Here is a 20,674-nt window from a genome sequence, read left to right as displayed (position 1 = left end):
TGTGCAGGTAAGTCAAGTTCTTCCACACAGATCTCGACAAACCATTTCTGTATAGATCTCACTGTGCACAGGGGCATTGTCATGCTGAAACAGGAAAAGGCCTTTCCCAAACTGTTGCCACAAAGTTGGAAGCACAGAATCGTCTAGAATGTCATTGTGTGCTGTAGCGTTAAGATTTACATTCACTGGAACTAAGGGGCCTAGCCCAAGCCATGAAAAACAGCCCCAGACCATTATTCCTTCTCCACCAAACTTTACAGTTGGCACTATGCATTCGGGCAGGTAGCGTTCTCTTGGCATCCGCCAAACCCAGATTCGTCTGTCATATCAAATCAAATGTTATTGGTCACATACACATGTTTAGCAGATGTTATTGCGGGTGCAGCGAAATGCTTGTGTTTCTAGCTCCAACAGTGCAGTAATATCTAACAATTACCTAAATGTAAAATAATGGAATCAAGGAATATATAAATATTAGGATGAGCAATGTCGGAGTGGCATAGACAAATACAGTAGAATAGAATACAGTACACACATATGAGATTAGTAAAGCAAAATATGTAAACATTATTAAAGTGGCCAGTGATTTCAAGTCTATGTATATAGTGCAGCAGCCTCTAAGGTGCAGGGTTACATAACCGGAAGGAAGCTGCCTAGTGATGGCTATTTAACAGTCTGATGGCCTTGAGATAGAAGCTGTTTTTCAGTCTCTCAGTCCCAGCTTTGATGCACCTGTACTGACCTTGCCTTCTAGATGATAACGGGGTGAACAGGCAGTGGCTCGGGTGGTTGTTGTCCTTGATGATCTTTTTGGCTTTCCAGTGACATCAGGTGCTGTAGGTGTCCTGGAGGGCAGGTAGTTTGTCGGACTGCCAGATGGTGAAGAGTGATTCATCCCTCCAGAGAACGCGCTTACACCACTCCAGCCGCTGCTCGGCCTTGGAATCCCATTTCATGAAGCTCCCGACTAAAAAGTTATAGTGCTGACGTTACTTCCAGAGGAAGTTTGGAACTTGGTAGTGAGTGTTGAAACCGAGGACAGATTACTTTTACATGCTACGTGCTTCAGCACTCGACAGTCCCGTTCGGTAAGCTTGTGTGGTCTGCCACTTAGCGGCTGAGCCATTATTGCGTCTAGACGTTTCCACTTCCTAATAACAGCACTTACAGTTGACCGGGGCAGTTCTAGCAGGGCAGGAATTTGACAAACTGACTTGTTGGAATGGTGGCATCCTGTGATGGTGCCACGTTCAAAGTCACTGAGCTCTTCAGTAAGGCTCTCTTGACAATTTTTGTCTATGGAGATTGCATGGTGGTATGGCAATGGGTGTGGCTGAAATAGCCAAATCCACTCATTTGAAGGGGTGTTCACATACTTTCGTATATATAGTGAATCTTAAAAATGTAACCATGGTCCAGAAACACTGACATTGGACATAAGCTCTTCTTTGATACACAGCAATGCAGGGGAAAGCTGTAAGGTTGACGTCTAATGTGTCTCAAATTAAATAAAACCACTTTCGTATATTTTGATGTCCCAATAAATAATGGGTGACTTGGGCTGTACCTCAGTAGTCTTAAATAGATGTTTTAACTGTTCTCTCATGACCACTGGTAGGGTCTAGAAAGCTTGGTAGGGTAGGACCTTTTTTAAATAAATTTGTATTTTACCGTTATTTTACCAGGTAAGTTGACTGAGAACACGTTCTCATTTACAGCAACGACCCGGGGAATAGTTACAGGGGAGAGGAGGGGGATTAATGAGCCAATTGTAAACTGGGGATGATTAGGTGACCGCGATGGTATGAGGGACAGCTTGGGAATTTAGCCAGGACACCGGGGTTAACACCCCTACTCTTACGATAAGTGCCATGAGATCTTTATTGACCTCAGAGAGTCAGGACACCCCTTTAACGTCCCATCCTTTTAAAAAGTTGCTTACACCTATCCCATCCTCTAACATCAGTGCAATCAAATAATAAATACCATACAGTGTGTACATATACTGTAATTACACTGTAAATACATATACAGTGCCTTTGGAAAGTATACAAACCCCTTGACTTTTTCCACATTTTGTTATGTTACAACCTTATTCTAAAATGTATTAAATCGTTTTTCCCCTCATCAATCTACACACAATACCCTATGACAAAGAATAAACAGGTTTTTGTATAAATAAAATTCAAACTGAAATATCACATTAACATAATTATTCAGACACTTTACTCAGTACTTTGTTGAAGTACCTTTGGCAGCGATTACAGCCTTGAGTCTTGCTGGGTATGACGATACAAGCTTGGCACACCTGTATTTGGGGAGTTTCTCCCATTCTTCTCTGCAGATCCTCTCAAGCTCTGTCAGGTTGGATGGGGAGTGTTGCTGCACAGCTATTTTCAGGTCTCTCAAGAGATGTTTGATCGGGTTCAAGTTCGGGCTCTGGCTGGGCCACTCAAGAGACTTGTCCCGAAGCCACTCGAGCATTGTTTTGGCTGTGTGCTTAGGGTCGTTGTCCTGTTGGAAGGTAAACCGTCGCCCCAGTCTGAGGTCCTGAGCGCTCAGGAGGAGCTTTTCATCAAGGATCTCTCTGTACTTTTGTCCGTTCATGTTTGTCTCGATCCCGACCAGTCTCCCAGTCTCTGCTGCTGAAAAACATCCCCACAGCATGATGCTGCCACCACCATGCTTCACCGTAGGTGTGGTGCCAGGTTTCCTCCAGATGTGACGCTGGCATTCAGAACAAAAATAGTTCAATCTTGGTTTCATCAGACCAGAGAATCTTGTTTCTTATGGTCTGAGAGTCTTTATGTGAATTTTGGCAAACTCCAAGCGGGCTGTCATGTGCCTTTTACTGAGGAGTGGCTTCCATCTGGCCACTACCATAAAGGCCTGATTGGTGAAGTGCTGCAGAGATGGTTGTCCTTCTGGAAGGTTCTCCCATCTCCACAGAGGAACTCTAGAGCTCTGTCAGAACATCGGATTCTTGGTAACCTCCCTGACCAAGGCCCTTCTCCCCCCGATTGCTCAGTTTGGCCGGGCGGCCAGCTCTAGGAAGAGTCTTGGTTGTTCCAAACTTCTTCCATTTAAGAATGATGGAGGGCACTTCTGTTCTTGCGGACCTTCAATGCTGCAGACATTTTTTGGTACACTTCCCCAGATCTGTGCCTCAACACAATCCTATCTCAGAGCTCTACAGACATTTCCTTCGATCTCATGGATGGTTTTTTACTGTGGGACCTTATATAGACAGATGTGTGCCCTTCCAAATCATGTCCAGTCAATTGAATTTGCCACTGGTGGACTCGCATTTAAGTTGTAGAAACATCTCAAGGATGATCAATGGAAACAGGATGTACTTGAGCTCAATTTCGAGTCTCATAGCAAAGGGTCAGAATACTTATGTAAATAAGGTATTTCTGTTTTTTCAGTTTTATAAATTTGCAACAATTTCTAAAAACCTGTTTTCACTTTGTCATTATTGGGTATTGTATGTAGGATTTTTTATTAATTTAATCCATTTTAGAATAAGGCTGTAATGTAACAAAGTGTCAAAAAGGGAAGGGGTCTGAATACTTTCCGAAGGCACTGTAGGCATTATGGTCACTTTTTGCTGGCAATGACGTAGATCCAGGGATTGTAGAAAGTGGAGGACTTGGCAAAGAGAGGAGCGATGATAGCAATGGGGGCAGGACTCTTTTTGGGGTCCTCAAATGATGCCCATAGACACACTATGGAGTATGGTGACCACGCCACCAGGAACATGACCATTACAATTGACATCTAGCCAGCAACGACAATTCAGAGAAAAAAGATTAATGTAGTTTTAATGGACTGTACATAACCTTCTGCCGATTGCTACTGCTTGTTATAACCATAGAATCCTATAATCAAATCAAATGTTATTTGTCACATGCGCCGAATGCAACAGGTGTGTAGACCTTACAGTGAAATGCTTACTGACAAGCCCTTAACCAACAATGCAGTTTTAAGAAAAATACCTTCAAAAATCATTAAAGAGCAGCAGTAAAATAACAATAGCGAGGCTATATACTGGGGGTACTGGTACAGAGTCAATGTACGGAGGCACCGGTTAGTCGAGGTAAATGAGGTCATGTGTACATGTAAGTAGAGTTATTAAAGTGACCATGCATAGATAATAAACAGAGAGTAGCAGCAGCGTAAAAGAGGGGGTGGGGGGGACAATGCAAATAGTCCCCCCCCACTTGATGAGCCATTTCATGAGCTGTTCAGGAGTCTTATGGCTTGAAAGACTATGTTGCGTGTTGGGGACCATACCCAGCAAAAAGAGATTGTACCTAAGTTAATGCATAGGAGTTCAGACTGTGTAATTTAACGCTTTCATGCTGGTTCAGGATGTGAAGTAGCACATTAAAGAGAATAACACTGTTTCAGGATGTGAAGATGCATGTTAAAGAGAATAACACTGGTTTCCAATTGCATTTCAGATATGCTTGAATTACTGTTCATTGGAGAGGGGAAGATGTAGTAAGATGGCCCTTGTGGGTATCCGTACCTACAGTTGAAGTCAGAAGTTTACATACACTTAGGTTGTGTGATGTGATTCATGTGGTCTGAAAACAAAGAGCAAGTGAAATTGAATGGATACCCACTTGGATTTTACTTCTACTTTACCATTAGAGTCATTGTCAGAGGGGTGGCAACGGCCCCCCCTGAAATATGGTTGGCCACCCTTAAGGCGTCCGCATGCTTCCCAGCCGAAACAGTTCAGAAGAGTTCATGCATATATTATGACATTTTGTGGCGTTTTTGTTAGTTTTGCACTTCAGTAAGGGTTTTTCTGGCTGTTCGGGCGCAACACTGTTTTTCTAGAGGCAACCTATAGTTCGGAGCCGCAGTCTACACCCCTTCTTCGGGGATTGGTCAACAGTAGTGATTATTTAATAAAGTTGTCATTCAATGAGACAACTCATTTTCATGCTATTTTTTTCGGTGAGAAAAACTGCACAAAACATTTTAGTTTGACGTTAAAATTGAGCGACTAAGATCTCATTAGGTCAGAGCGGCGCTGTCAACTCGCTAAGATTGGAGAGGGAAAAAAACATGTCTACTATTAGCGGGTGAGACAAACAGCTGTTTCTATCTTCTTCATACAATCTTTGTCCTAACTTTTGAACGGTTAGAGCTATTCGCTATTATGACCCCAATCCTGAAAGGTAAAAATCTCAGGAACATGTAAGGGAGAACCTACACGTGTAGCTTTTTTCCTATTTACTCATACACCTTTCAAACCAAGATGTTTTCCCACGAACTTTAGCATCCCAACAACCTTTTTTTCTTTATAAATGAAAGGTATTGCCGGTGAAAAAGCCCCTACTTTTATTTCCGCCAACTGACCTAGTCATGATTGCCATAACGTTCTACCTACAGTTTAGTATGGAATGTAGCCGGAATGCTGTGGTGGCATTGACCAGCACTAAGCTCTTAAACTCTTGATGGTTGCTAGGCAGCGCCCGTTACCACTATCATCCTGGCAGTTCTAAACATTGCAAGGCATGTCACTTTACCCATCACTTCGCATAGCCCACCACATGCACTGTTTTCTTAACCACAACTAGATGGATCCATAAAGAAATACTGTGGGAATAAATATCACTGAATGACGAAAATATTGGAATAAAGTAGGCTAATGCAATTGATAGCATCAAATTGTTGCTTGCACAGTCATCACATTTTTATAATACCCATGTCTGAAGCAATAGCCTACCAGCGTGTGGTCAGCACCGTTTCGCGCTGCTTTGAGACAAGCGTAGGGTCTTGATAAATAAATCAATGTCAGATGTGTATTATTATCCATTTGGATATTGATTAGGTTACAATTAGGCTGTGGAAAGTTGAGGTCAGTGCTGCTCATGATCATCGTGTCTAGTTGGCTCATTCATTAGCACTGATCAGAACATTTTGCCAATATGTTATGTAGCTTCACAAGTGGATTATTTTGCTCTTCATTCGTAGTCGCTCAGTAGCCGAGGCCTACTCCCGACCAAAAGCCTGTCTTAATCAATGTGATTTTGTTTCACTGAATCTCCGTCTGCATATTTGTTTAATTCTCTGGCTGGGCAAATAAGTGAAGGTTGTATAGCTCATCTATTCATTTGCTCATCTATCACTGATCAGAAACATTTAGCTTGCAATAAGTGTAGGCCTATTCTTTTTTTTAGATTAAATGACAGATTAAATGAGAATCAAAAAAGCATGGGCTTGCCTTGGGTTCTGTTTCAAAATATAACTTTGTTTATATGACAGCGGTTCCACACATTACCATGACACGAGTTGTGTGGGAAAAATCAGGGTAGCCTAAGTGTGTCTTGTCTGTTTAATGAACAAAATAACTTTTGATTTCATGTGCATGGCGCAACCATATAGGCTGCACAGACCAGTAACAAAATATGCCATTCTATTCAGTTGAAAATACATTTTATTAATCTTAAAATGTTTCTTAGGACCTGCTTAAAATGTATTAATAATAGATTTCTTTGTGATGGTGAATATTCAATGGATTTATTCAAATAGACGTCCACACACATCCGCCCACGTCTACTCCGCTTCTACACTGGCCGGCATCTGCAAGGGAGATATAAAAGGTTTATCCCGGCAAGGATGTGGTAAACATGGGACTGTATGAATGGAGTGGTGAGAAGGAGGCGCTCAGCCACTCTACGTGTCCAGAAGTAATTTAGCCATTCATTGTAGCCATTGGTGCTCTTTAGAGTTTCTCGTGTAAATTACTCATTATACTAATAAAGTCTGATTTAAAAAGATAACTATTGTAAAATACATTGAGTCGATAAATCTATATAGTGTGTATAAACTGGAAGTAGAAGTGTTGTTGTCCATTAGTTTACTCCAATTAGGAGAGGGGTGGTAGGGTTAGGGGAAAATAATAAAGGAACATAAAAAAATATTTAAATACACACACAGTACCAGTCAAAAGTTTGGACATCTACTCATTACAGGATTTTTCTTTATTTTTTACTATTTTATACATCGTATAATAATAGTGAAGACATCAAAACTATGAAATAACACATTTGGAATAATGTAGTAACCAGACAAGTGCTAAACAAATCAAAATATATTTGGTATTTTAGATTCTTCAAAGTAGCCACCCTTTGCCTTGATGACAGCGGCTTTGCAGACTCTTGGTATTCTCTCAACCAGCTTCATGAGGTATGCATTTCAATTAACAGATATGCCTTCTTAAAAGTGAATGTGTGGAATTTCTTTCCTTCTTAATACGTTTGAGCCAATCAGTTGTGTTGTGACAAGGTAGGGGTGGTATACAGAAGATAGCCCTATTTGGTAAAAGACCAAGTCCATATTATGGAAAGATCCCCTCAAATAAGAGAAACAACAGTCCATCATTACTTTAAGACATGAAGGTCAGTCAATCTGGAAAATTTCAAGAACACTTTGAAAGTTTCTTCAAGTTCAGTCGCAAAAACCATCAAGCTGTATGATGAAACTGGCTCTCATGAGGACCGCCACAGGAATGAAAGACCCAGAGTTACCTCTGCTGCAGAGGATCATTTCAATAGAGTAAATAGCCTTAAAAATTGTAGCCCAAATAAATGCTTCAGAGTTCAAGAAACAGACAAATCTCAAAATCAACTGTTCAGAGTATACTGCGTGAATCAGGACTTCATGGTTGAATTGCTGCAAATAAACCACTACTAAAGGGCACCAATAAGAAGAGGAGACTTGCTTGGGCCAAGAAACACAAGCAATGGACATTAGACTGGTGGAAATCTGTCCTTTGGTCTGATGAGTCCAAATTTGAGAATTTTGGTTCCAACCACAGTATCTTTGTGAGACACAGAGTAGGTGAACGGATGATCTCTGCATGTATGGTTCCCACCGTGATAAATGGAGGAGGTGGTGTGATGGTGCTTTGCTGGTGACTCTGTCTGCGATTTATTTAGAATTCAAGGCACACTGTGTAAGTGTTATTTGACCAAGAAGGAGAGTGATGGAGTGCTGCATCAGATGACCTGGCCTCCACAATCACTCGACCTCAACCCAATTGAGATGGTTTGGGATGAGTTGGACCGCAGAGTGAAGGAAAAGCAGCCAACAAGTGCTTAGTGTACGTGGGAACTCCTTCAAGACTGTTGGAAAAGCATTCCAGATGAAGCTGGTTGAGAGAATGCAAAGAGTGTGCAAAGCTGTCATCAAGGCAAAGGTGGCTAATTTGAAGAATCTAAAATATATATTGATTTGTTTAACCCTTTTTTGGTTACTACATGATTTCATGTTATTTCATAGTTTTGATGTTAACTATTATTCTACAAAGAAAAACGCTTGAATGAGTAGGTGTCCAAACTTTTGATTGGTACTGTATATATCAAAGGAGTGCCTTTGATTTAACGGCCTGCGCATGTGCAGTTCGATGTGAGATGACCGTTAGACACGATGACGTGTTTGTAGTATGAGCTTTGATAGCCACGTCGCCATGACATCGTCTACAAGTCTGATCGGGGATTTCTACTGGTGAAGCAGTTATTTATACTGTACTACTTTCTTTGACTCAATGTTGTTACGCGCTTCTACATCTGCATTGCTTCCTGTTTGGAGGTTTAGGCTGAGTTTCTGTACAGCACTTTGTGACATCGGCTAATGTAAAAAGAGCTTTATAAATACATTTGATTGACTGACTAACAAATCCCTTGACCAGTTATCAAAACTCAACTCAGCCTCGATATAAGAGAACCTTGAACGTTCCTCAGCTAAAATGGAGGCAGACATTTTGATAGACATTTAGAGAAAATGTGCATATTTTCAAACACTAAACATACAAATATGTATTTACACTAATAAGGAAGATGAAATCTTAGTTTGTCCTTTTATAATTTGATTATACTATATTTAAAAGCATATACGTCATTTCAAGCCTTATCATCATATGGTTTTGTTGAATAGAAAATACATCATAAAATATTTCATATTTTTATCATATTTGTAAGTTACTGTAATCGAGTTTGTGCCCTCAAAAGTGACTACTAGAAAAGTAATATTTTAACCTTTCTTGGAATATGCAGCAATTGTTTATGGCCCTCATGATAAATAATTACTTTTGGGGATTACAAAGATTATATTTTAGATTACATTTAGTTACATTTAACTGGTTTAAAAGTTTTTAAACCATTTAGCAGTATTCTCAATGATAACTTCTCGTTCTTCGCATATCGTTTTTCCAATTCATAAGTCCCTCCTTCTTCTTTGGGTTTTATGGTGGACTACAACCCCCAAAAGGTGTATTGCCGCCACCAACTGGACAGGTTGAAAGGTAAAAATAAAATAAATATGTAATTTATGTAACTTCATTTTTTCATCATTCGATCACTCCAGGAATATTTTTCATCTCTTCAACATCGACTTCCCACAAGAGGCCAGATACTAACACCTTCATGGGTTCCCTGTTCCGAAGAGACATACACAACACGTCAAACTTCTCAAAGCGGGTGAGACGCAACACACGTTCCTTATGATCAGAGAAGTACGAAAACTCAACGCAAGCACGCCTATCGTGATCCTCGCAGCTTTCACTACCCAGCACTTTGGAAATCTCAGTTTGGACATTTGAAATAGATTTTTCAATATTGGTAATCCGATCAGCTGCTCCTCATTAACAAATTGTACAAGATACGAAGGGATATTCTCAGAACTGTACATTACTTCGCTCCGTTCTCTATTCTTTTGGACAATATTCAATATCTCCTTGATTCTACCGCCATTACATTCACAATCCACACCAGCTTCCGCTTTCTTTTCCTCCAGAAGTCCCCCTTCACTAAGTAACCAATGAATGAGCACGTACTGGTCGTATGAACAACCGGAGGTGAATAACGTGATCAGTACAGTGTGTTTACATTGTGTCGCCAGAAAGCAAGAAAAAACGGTAAACTTGAAATAGCCCAGATTCACAACGAGACCAAGAGGGTGAGCCTATTTGCTTAATTATTTTACAAGTTCTTCACAAAAAAATTGCTTTTCTGGTTATTTCGTTTTAATGAATGCCAGCACATGTTGCTGATTATAGCGACTGCAAGATGTAAGTTACTGTTTTGGTCGCTAGCTAAGTTAGCTAATACAAGCCAAACTAGCTAGCTAATACAAGCCAAACTAGCTAGCTAATTAGCTTGTTAGGGCAGATGCTTAACGTTAGCTATCTATCAAACTGTGAGGACGACATTTTATGTATGATTTGGATAGCTAGTTAGCTATATGAATTAGCTTGCCTTATTGGTCCTTGTTGATTCCCTGTTAGATCTCTCCATTCAACACCTCCAAAATGAGACTGGTGATCCTGGAGGACTATGACCTGGCCAGTGAATGGGCAGCCAAATACATCCGCAACAGAATCATCCAGTTCAAGCCCAGTGCTGACAGATACTTCACTTTAGGATTACCCACAGGTAAACTTTGGTTGATTTGCAGGTAAAATAAGTGTATCTGGTAATGATTGTAGCTTGCCAGGGACTAAATGTTAGTTTGCATGTCATGTAGGTATGTAAGTATCATCCATGTCCCTCTCTTTTAGGAAGCACTCCTTTTGGCTGTTACAAAAAGTTGATAGAGTTTCACAAGAATGGGGACCTCTCTTTTAAATATGTGAAGACCTTCAACATGGATGAGTATGTGGGTGAGTTTGAGCCTACAGGTACAAATTACACTCCCAACCACAGATGGGATAAGATTTTTTTTAGCCCAAGCCAAACCCTTAGTAGCATCAAAGGGTCAAATATCAAACAGACCCTGTATGATTTTTGGGGAGTAATAGAAGTAGTGATGTAGAATCAGAGTGGTGTAGCCTTGCAGGAAGAAAGAATCTGTCCACTCGGCTCATTTATAACCTGAGGAAGTGGGAGGTGACGCTGGCCGCTACTGGGCGTTAAGCTGACTTGGCTGGATTTTATTAGCAGCGTGATCGAAACTGGCATTTGTTTTTGCTTTAGTCTTTAAATGCAAGAATGTCACATCAAGTTATGGCCCTCTGCCTCAAAAGTCTGAACTTTCTCCTGTTTTAGCAAATTGGTAAGGTGCAGGCAATTAAGTAGAAACAACATTGCCTACTGATTCATCCCCATCTTATTGCATATGCCTTTATACTCCCTTTCTATCAGCAATGATAAGAAAATGTATTGCTCTAACCTGTCTTTCCTACCAAATCAAAGCTTATTTAGTAGCCTATATGCACACAGTACAATGAAATGCTTACTTGCAAGCTCTCCTCTCAAACAGTGCAACTGTTTAAAAAAAAATATATATAAGTAAGTAAAGCACAAAAGAACACTGTTATAAAATGTGTAAGTATATAACTATAGTAAGAAAAACAATTACTTATATTACTTATAGGCCTGCCCCGGGCCCACCCAGAGAGCTACCACTCCTACATGTGGAACAACTTCTTCAAGCACATTGACATCGATCCAGCTAATGCCAGTATCCTGGATGGCAATATCACTGACCTGGAAGCAGAGTGTGAGGCCTTTGAGAAGAAGATCACCCAGGCTGGGGGAATCGACTTGTTTGTGGGAGGTCAGTTTTTATACGTGCATGCATGCCTGTGGCTTAAATTGGTTTTAATGTGTTTTAACACCCTGAATACAGACTAAACATTCAGAGATGACCCGTAGTGTGTTTCTATTTTATCTTCAATTGATTGAATTTAGGTCCAAAGTCTCAGGGCTACCTTTATGTTAATGCAACTGTCCTCTGGTCTTTAATCAATTTGTCAATGGTCTATGTTCATTAAAGGAGCTAATGTCTTAAAGGAAAATTCCACCCTAAAACGATATTTTGGTATTTGTTTAATTAGTCCATTGTTGATATAGTCCCAAAATGTTTTGCAATCAAGTTTTCAAGATACACTACATGACCAAAGTATGTGGACACCTGCTCGTTAAACATCTCATTCCAAAATCATGGGCATTAATATGGCGTTGCCCCCCCCCCCCCCCCCCTTTTGCTGCTAAAACAGCCTTCACTCTTCTGGGAAGGCTTTCCACCAGATATGTTGGAACATTGCTGCGGGGACTTGCTTCCGTTCAGCCACGAGCATTAGTAATGTTGGGCGATTAGGCCAGGCTCGCAGTTGGCATTCCAATTCATCCTGAAGGTGTTCAATGTGGTTGAGGTCAAGGCTCTTTGCAGCCCAGTCAAGTTCTTACACACCGATCTTACCATACCATTTCTGTATGGACCTCGCTTTGTGCACGAGGGCATTGTCATGCTAAAACAGGGAAGGGTCTTCCCCAAGCACAGAATCATCTAGAATGTCAACGTATGCTGTAGCGTTAAGATTTCCCTTCACTGGAACTAGGGGGCCTAGCCCAAACAATGAAAGACAGCCCCAGACTATTATTCCTCCACCAAATTTTACAGTTGCCACTATGTATTGGGGCAGGTAGCGTTCTCCTGGCATCCGTGTTTCCGCTGCTCCAGAGTCTAATGGCGGCGAGCTTGACACTGCTCCAACCGACGCTTGGCATTGTGCATGGTGATCTTAGGCTTGTGTGTGGCTGCTCGGCCATGGAACCCCATTTCATGAAGCTCCCAACGAACAGTTATTGTGCTGATGCTGCTTCCAGAGGCAGTTTGGAACTCGGTAGTGAGTGTTATTCAGACTCGGCGGTCCCGTTCTGTGAGCTTGTGTGGCCTACCACTTTGCGGCTGAGCCGTTGTTACTCCTAGACATTTCCACATCACAATAACAGCACTTACAGTTAACCGGGGCAGCTCTAGCAGGGCAGAAAGTTGATGAACTGACTTGTTGGAAAGGTGGCATCCTATGACAGTACCACGTTGGAAGTCACAGCTCTTCAGTAAGGCCGTTCTACTGCCAATGTTTGACAATGGCGATATCATGGTTGCGTGCTCAATTTTAAACACCTGTCAGCAACGTGTGTGGCTGAAATAGCCAAATCCACTAATTTGAAGGGATATCCACATACTTCTGTGTATCTAACTTTCAAAATAGAGAAATACAGCCGGTATGATGTATTTCGCATCATATGTGTTGCAAAACATAAACAAAACATATGATGCAAAATAGCATACCGGCTGTATTTTGAAAGTTTTATATCTTACCTTGATTGTGGACATGCAAAACATTTTGGAACTATGTCAATAATGAACTAATAAAACAAATACCAAAAGATAATTTGAGTTATTAATTCTCTCTCAAGGTATCGGACCAGACGGCCACATTGCCTTCAATGAGCCAGGCTCCAGTCTAGTCTCCAGGACCAGAGTGAAGACTTTAGCAAAGGACACCATCGTGGCCAATGCCCGTTTCTTTGGCAACGACCTGTCAAAGGTCCCCACCATGGCCTTGACTGTGGGTGTGGGGACAGTCATGGATGCCCGAGAGGTAAACTAGGTCTTAACACGATATTCATCTATTTCGTATATTTTCATGGCACAGATATTTTTACACTATGTAGACAAAATAAACTTTTTAACCTAATGTAGATGTACTAATTTTCTTTACAAAAGCTAACTTGTGTTGCAATTTTGAATGTGTTCATTATGATTCTTGTGTCAATAGATGTTTCAATTATAATGATTTTATATTGATTGTGTTTGTTTGTTATAGGTTATGATTCTTATCACTGGAGCCCACAAAGCCTTTGCCCTGTACAAAGCAATAGAGGAGGGGGTCAACCACATGTGGACCGTCTCAGCCTTCCAGCAGCACCCACGCACCATCTTTGTGTGTGACGAGGACGCCACACTGGAGCTCAGAGTCAAAACAGTCAAGTACTTCAAAGGTAAGCATGGAATAGGACAGGGTTTATTATAAAGATCATTGGTTACAACAAAGGTAGTGCACTTTGATACTGGCCAGTTGGTAATTATTACCCACCTAACATGTTTACTATTAATTGTTAATTTCCCTCCAGGTTTGATGCATGTTCACAACCGACTGGTGGACCCAGTACTCAGCATAAAGGACCAATAATGGAGAATAAAACCAAGTCAGAGAATTACAGACCTCAAAATGGTGGATGGACCCAGTTGTTGGTAGGCTACAACCAGCATGACAATGTGCCAGAGAGATTGTTTGTCAGCACTTCAGTTGAGGGGCTGTGGTTTAAGGCTGCCATAACAACTAACCAAGCATTACAGTGCATGAGATTTTCTCAGTTTGTTACATTGCATTAGGATACTATGAAGGCTAACTGTAAATGCCCCCTCAGCTGATATGTTAAAGATGCCATGAATTCTCATATACAACTGTTACCAATATATTATGAGGTCAGAATCTTTGCAGTGTTAGTCTCAAACAGATTTATTTGCCTTCTCGACTACTCTTCTTTCTTCCTTCCTTCTGCACAATCTAGAGACGGGATGGATGAAAGCAAAATGTTTAGACCAGCTTAGATGAAATAAATCCCGTTTGGGTTGTTGAGACCTGTTTAACAGGGAAACATACAACACTATAGTTCCTTTACACTCCATGTCATTTGTAGCTTTGAACGCTCCGTAGGTTGGTTTACCTGACAGTCAGTTCTACTTTCCAAGTCGCCACCGCAGTGATTTACACTCAATATACTGTCTTTTGTATCCGAAATGTCATTCTTGGCCATGTTGTATGCTCTCACAAGATTGTATCGGCAATCATTTTATGTCAAGGCATCATGTTAACTTTTCAAGCATCTCTAATCAGTCATTAATTTACCTTTTTTTTGTTGTTGTTTTGTAGAACATTCTACCAGAACAAGTATGTTTTCATTTCAATGTAACTCAATTTTTCCCAACTACTGGGCTTACAAGATTACCGAGTCTTTTAGAAATTAATTGTGCACATAATGTACTGTAACTCATAAAAATGCTTCATACCGGCTGTATTTGTACTTTGAAAGTGATGTATCTTGAAAACTTGATTGCTGATATGCAAAACATTTTGGAACTATATCAGCAATGGACTAATACCAAAATATAGTTTTTCTGAGTTATTATCTCTCAAGGTATCGGACCAGACGGCCACATTGCCTTCAATGAGCCAGGCCCCAGTCTAGTCTCCAGGACCAGAGTGAAGACCTTGGCGAAGGACACCATCGTAGACAATGCCCGTATCTTTGGCAACGACCTGTCAAAGGTCCCCTCATAAATGGTTTAGTTCTATAATTTCAATGAAGATGCTTCTTGTAAAGAAATGTCATTTATTTAGTATTACTTATTCAGAGTTGTATACTCAGGAGTCAGATTTAGGGGGTTATTATTTTATGGAAAGAGGACATATTATCTAGTGCAAATATTGAGTTTTGTTACATTCATTTTTCTGAAATGCATGATACACATGGGAATGAAGGCAACACTATTGGGAGTGAAATATGAATTTCTAGTTTCACTGTTGTACACTAGGTGTCACTCTCTACTAAGATACAAAATCAGAGGGGCCAGTACCAATTGATGAGAGGAATAGTATACAATTTTTCGCATGTTCGTGCTCATCTGAACTGTGCTGGCTCAGATATTTTTAACATTGTCATTCCCAGCATGGCTCCACAAACTTTAGTGGATGCGAAACCAGGCCAGCACTGTACGGCTTGGTTCATTAGACATTTCCTATAGCTTTTCCTTCACTTTGAAAGCATGGAGTAGATATTGTTTACATCTTTCTTTTGAGATTGTCTTTCTACACAGCTTTAGATTTGTCTGCATTAGTTCTATCCAATTTATGCTTATTACTAATGCTTCTGCTAGCAAAACAATACGCTGTAAATGGATTACACCACCTCTTCTGTTTAATTTCTTCATTCATGGTGTTGTTCGGATCTTAGCTAGAAACCTGCCGCCACTAGCAGAGCATAACCTTGACAGAGGGAGACAATCTGGTTTTCACAACTGTAAAACTACCAGACAGATTCCAAGCACAGGTTGATATTTCCTGTTTACTGATTAAGACATCTCTGCTGCATTAAAATTGCTGTGGCTAATTTGATTTAATCTGGTCCTACATAAAACACTAGTTCTGTAAAAATACAAATACAAATCAGTCTGCGTCACAGTTCTAAAGTAGCCCTGTGGCAACTTTAATTATGTCATTTCTGATGTTGATTAGATTTGACATGTAAATACAAAGTAATTGCTTTGTTGATATTATGCAGAGCTTAATTACCCAGCCTGCAGAATGACAAGACGGAGTCAACCTCCTCTGCTCTTTGTTTGTGTGCTAATAGAATGATCTGACAATTTGTTCTGCTTGATGTTAATGGTTTTTCACTCAGTATGCAAAATTAAGGCACTGTTAACCAGTAAACTTAACCAAAACCCCCAAGGAATTGACATAATAGAGAAGCCTAAACTGTATCCATTATCAAGCAGTGCCATCCCTCTGCTTAAACAGTCCCACCAGTCCCAGTACCGTGAGATTATGATGGAGTCTGTTGATCCTATGGATTTAGGCCTTTCTACCCCTAACAACTGGACTAGAGTCAGTTTTGTGGTGCAACTCATAATTTCTTACATTCGGGGAGCGAGTGTTTAGGAGAGGTTTTTGTTCAAAGGGAGTTGGAAGAATTGACCCTAAATCAGTTGTTAAGGGCCACAAATAACTCCATTGAAGTCCATGACAGGATGAGGATCTCCTGATCAAATGCCCACCTAACCGCCCCTTTCATTACTGCCACCTCTGGTGCCGAGTGGTTCTTTTTGCACAGAATATCATGTGATACCCAATGTTCTAACACCCATTTGGGCTTTAGGTCTTTGCTTTGGCAGTAAATGAAAATAAACCGCCACAAATGGAGAGGAAAATTGCCTGTCAGTCGCTAGCCGTCGCTCTTAGTAAAGCAAGTGTGCTAAACTACCCAACGGGGGCAGAATAGCAAAGAAAGCACTAATCAATGCAATCTGAAGACAAACAGTGATACCTTTGCAATGTGTGACAGCTTGTCAGTAGCCTGTGGACTACTTGTTCTGTCAAAATGACTAAAAAAAACCTATTCAGTGTATGGGACTTGCCAGGTTTTCCCTCTAACCTAGTGTAAGACTATAGAAAACACAGAGGACATTTGGGCCTTGTTTTTCCTCCGATGAACATTGACTTTGATACTTGAATGCAGCCCACATAGCTTCCCTCACTCTCTGTCCATCTGCAAGGTTTCCAACACCTCTAGACTGTAGACAGCTTCAGTGCTGTGTGGGAAGGGCTGCCTAATCCATTTCTTAGGGTTCAGTGTACATCCAATCAATCACACCCACCATATAAATATGTATGCACTATCTTTGTGTACTATTAAAATCTTAATTCCTGAGTTAATTGTGTTTGTGTTCATGTTTATGTGTATTGGTGGGTAGTGGGTAGTCAAACTTATTGGATGTGACCACTGGTTAAAAGATCCAAAACAAAGAATGGGGCAATCCTCCTATCTGTCTGCAATGAATCAAGGCTCTGACCGGACAGTCTGTTACTGCTCCAATGATCAAAGACGACACTGACCGTATCTGACATAGCAATGAAACTCCTCTGACCCACACTCTCCCTGCTGCTACCCCAACACACCGATCAATACCTACTCCCAGGGAGATATTTGATGCTTGAGAACCCCCAAAAAGAAAAATACAGATCCACGATGTAAAGTATTCAATAGAAAACCAATGTATTCTATCTCTTGTAGAAATGTTTCACCCTGTTCAAGCTTCATCAGTGTCAAGCAATAAATTGTTGCAAAAAGACATTTCTCATTATAGCTAGGTGATTATTGGTTTGTATGACCGACTTATGGTTTGAAAAGAAAAGTGAGAACTAAAAACAACAAAAATTGAGAAGCCGTACATAGCCGAGGGTCAGTTTGATCTCCCTCTTAAGAACTGACTGCAATGTGAGGCCTTCAAATACCTTCACACCTTTTATTCTCTCAAACCGCCAAGCTACTGTAGCCTCCTGAGACCCCCCCCCCCCCCCCAAAAAAAAAGATTAGAAAAACATTTTATTGTTCTTTTATTGCAAAATGATTCATATTTTAAGTTGAAATTGTCCTCTATAGTGGTCATTAGGACTTAAATATGGAAAAAATTAACACTACAGTCAATGGGCACAGTAGGTAAAAACATAGTTGCAGCATATGGGTGGTCTCTACAGAGGCGATTTCTTGATAAGCTCTTATTTAGCTTTTATTTAATGTGAAAAAATTATTACACAGTCCTGACAATTCACTTAACAATTCTTGAGATATTAATTTCCATGAAATGTACTGATTTGGACGGCAGACATTTTTTTAAGAACCAGGAAGATAAAGTTGGAACATAACACGTGATATCATTGAAAAGCTGAGAATTTCCTCTCAAAGGGACAACAGTACTTAATACAGTGGCTTGTATGGCCTCAGAGATACGGCCCAAGAACTGATGTCCACTAGAGAGGACAAAATTGTCTTGTGTCTCAGGAGGGTAATGACAAAAACGGACAGCAAACTTTTATCTGTTCTTAAAAGTTCAAATTCTTTGTGCTTCTAGGCTTGCAGTTCAGTTGGATCCTTTAAAACTTGTTACCAGAGTGACAAAGGCTAACTAAAGGTGGGTGGGAGAGAAATATCTTACACTGTCAGAGTTATTAGAGGTAAGAAAACAACAGCCATGGAGACAGATTTACAAAGATGTAGGATGGGAGAGGGTCTATGCATTTATCTGGGTGAGATTGAAGCACAAGTTAAAGCTCATCATTTCATACAGGTTGTGTTTTTTTTTCTTCTAATTTGCTTTCTATGTGAATTACATTTAGATGGAATGACAGTTGCCATAATAAATTGGGAGCTACTGAATATTGCTGAATAGTCAAACTAGTTTACTGAATATAAAACATTTAGTTCCTGAATATCTTTATGATTTGGATGGAACATCCTTTGTCCTTTGAAATGAACCATCAGCAAGTAGTCTAATTCCATTGCATCTTAGAAAGGGATGAATGTGGTGACATTCATAAGTGACTCAACTGTGTCCTTTTTTTAAAACAAATCTCTTTGTGTTCAATAAAGGCACAATTCTCAACTGCATCTTCCTACTTTGATAGTAGAGCTGGGATTATAAACCAAAAATGATCGACACTAACCATACCGATCACTTATCGCAAGCATTTTGCTGATATCGTTCACTATGATAAGAAGCCCATACTCAGGGGATGTCATGCACCCCCAAAATCTGAGGGGGCACAAAGAACGTGAAGATGGAAGGGGTTGTCTGGAGACATCCCTCCCCCCATACGGAAGTTGGAGGGTTTAGCATTTTTCAAACACCTGAAACTGCCTTTTCATGCAATCTAGAGCCGTAATCATTATGCTTAATTCTATGTCAAAAATATGTTTATGTTTCTGCATATATAAGCATATGTGTTGAGCTGTCTGTATCCTCTTGAATAGTGGTTCCTTTTTTTAAACAAACTAAATGTGCTCTGCATCTCTGCTAAAACCTGGGTAAAAGATTGAAAGGAAGGTGAGTCTTATTCAGTAATTGCTTGCTTTTCTAAAGTCTACCAACCTTGCCAGCAGGCATACCAGCTAAGATACAGTAGTTAGACAAGCTAGATACTCTAACTTGATTAGCTTTGAGGTCGGGAGATTGGGAACCTATGTGCTAGCTAAAGCCAACTTAAAAAATAAATAAAACAAAAATATACATATGTACAGTGGGGCAAAAAAGTATTTAGTCAGCCACCAATTGTGCAAGTTCTCCCACTTAAAAAGATGAGAGAGGCCTGTCATTTTCATCATAGGTACACTTCAACTATGACAGACAAAATGAGAATAAAAATCCAGAAAATCACATTGTAGGATTTTTAATGAATTTATTTGCAAATTATGGTGGAAAATAAGTATTTGGTCACCTACAAACAAGCAAGATTTCTGGCTCCCACAGACCTGTAACTTCTTCTTTAAGAGGCTCCTCTGTCCTCCACTCGTTACCTGTATTAATGGCACCTGTTTGAACTTGTTATCAGTATAAAAGACACCTGTCCACAACCTCAAACAGTCACACTCCAAACTCCACTATGGCCAAGACCAAAGAGCTGTCAAAGGACACCAGAAACAAAATTCTAGACCTGCACCAGGCTGGGAAGACTGAATCTGCAATAGGTAAGCAGCTTGGTTTGAAGAAATCAACTGTGGGAGCAATTATTAGGAAATGGAAGACATACAAGACCACTTATAATCTACCTCGATCTGGGGCTCCACGCAAGATCTCACCCCGTGGGGTCAAAATGATCACAAGAACGGTGAGCAAAAATCCCAGAACCACACGGGGGGGACCTAGTGAATGACCTGCAGAGTGCTGGGAAGTAGCCACCCTTTGCACACGCTTGGCATTCTCTTTTTAATTTTTTTAATTTCACCTTTATTTTATCAGGTAGGCCAGTTGAGAACAAGTTCTCATTTACAACTGCGACCTGGCCAAGATAAAGCAAAGCAGTGCGGCACAAACAACAACACAGAGTTACACATGGAATAAACAAACGTACAATCAATAACACAATAGAAAAAGTCTATATACAGTGTGTGCAAATGGCGCGGAGGTAAGGTAATAAATAGGCCATAGTAGCGAAATAATTACAATTTAGCAAATTAACACTGGAGTGATAGATGTGCAGATGATGATGTGCAAGTAGAAATACTGGTGTGCAAAAAAGTAAATA

General features: G+C 40.3%; 1 protein-coding gene across 1 annotated transcript; it reads left to right on the top strand.

Moving 5' to 3' along the window:
* Nucleotides 1-9,234: 9,234 nt before the first annotated feature.
* LOC110497790 (glucosamine-6-phosphate deaminase 2) lies at nt 9,235-14,887 on the top strand. Its single transcript, XM_021574154.3, has 8 exons — nt 9,235-9,500; nt 9,817-9,978; nt 10,307-10,454; nt 10,580-10,681; nt 11,395-11,577; nt 13,227-13,411; nt 13,637-13,811; nt 13,944-14,887. Exons 3-8 carry the CDS (start codon nt 10,331-10,333, stop codon nt 14,000-14,002), a joined length of 828 nt encoding a protein of 275 aa, XP_021429829.1. The 5' UTR covers nt 9,235-9,500; nt 9,817-9,978; nt 10,307-10,330; the 3' UTR covers nt 14,003-14,887.
* The last annotated feature ends 5,787 nt before the right edge of the window (nt 14,888-20,674 follow it).

This window comes from Oncorhynchus mykiss, chromosome 19 (assembly GCF_057628025.1).
Source record: "Oncorhynchus mykiss isolate SJ-2025 chromosome 19, ASM5762802v1, whole genome shotgun sequence".
In the NCBI taxonomy this organism is placed as follows: domain Eukaryota; kingdom Metazoa; phylum Chordata; class Actinopteri; order Salmoniformes; family Salmonidae; genus Oncorhynchus; species Oncorhynchus mykiss.
Note: the sequence above shows the minus strand (reverse complement) of the source record. Positions and strands in the feature narration are given on the sequence as shown.

Excerpts from the sequence above, each read along its gene's own strand:
- LOC110497790 (XM_021574154.3), top strand. The coding sequence starts at position 10,331 with ATGAGACTGGTGATCCTGGAGGACTATGACCTGGCCAGTGAATGGGCA. Across the intron at positions 10,682-11,394 it reads CAACATGGATGAGTATGTGG|GCCTGCCCCGGGCCCACCCA; the intron begins GTGAGTTTGAGC and ends TATTACTTATAG. Across the intron at positions 13,812-13,943 it reads AACAGTCAAGTACTTCAAAG|GTTTGATGCATGTTCACAAC; the intron begins GTAAGCATGGAA and ends ATTTCCCTCCAG.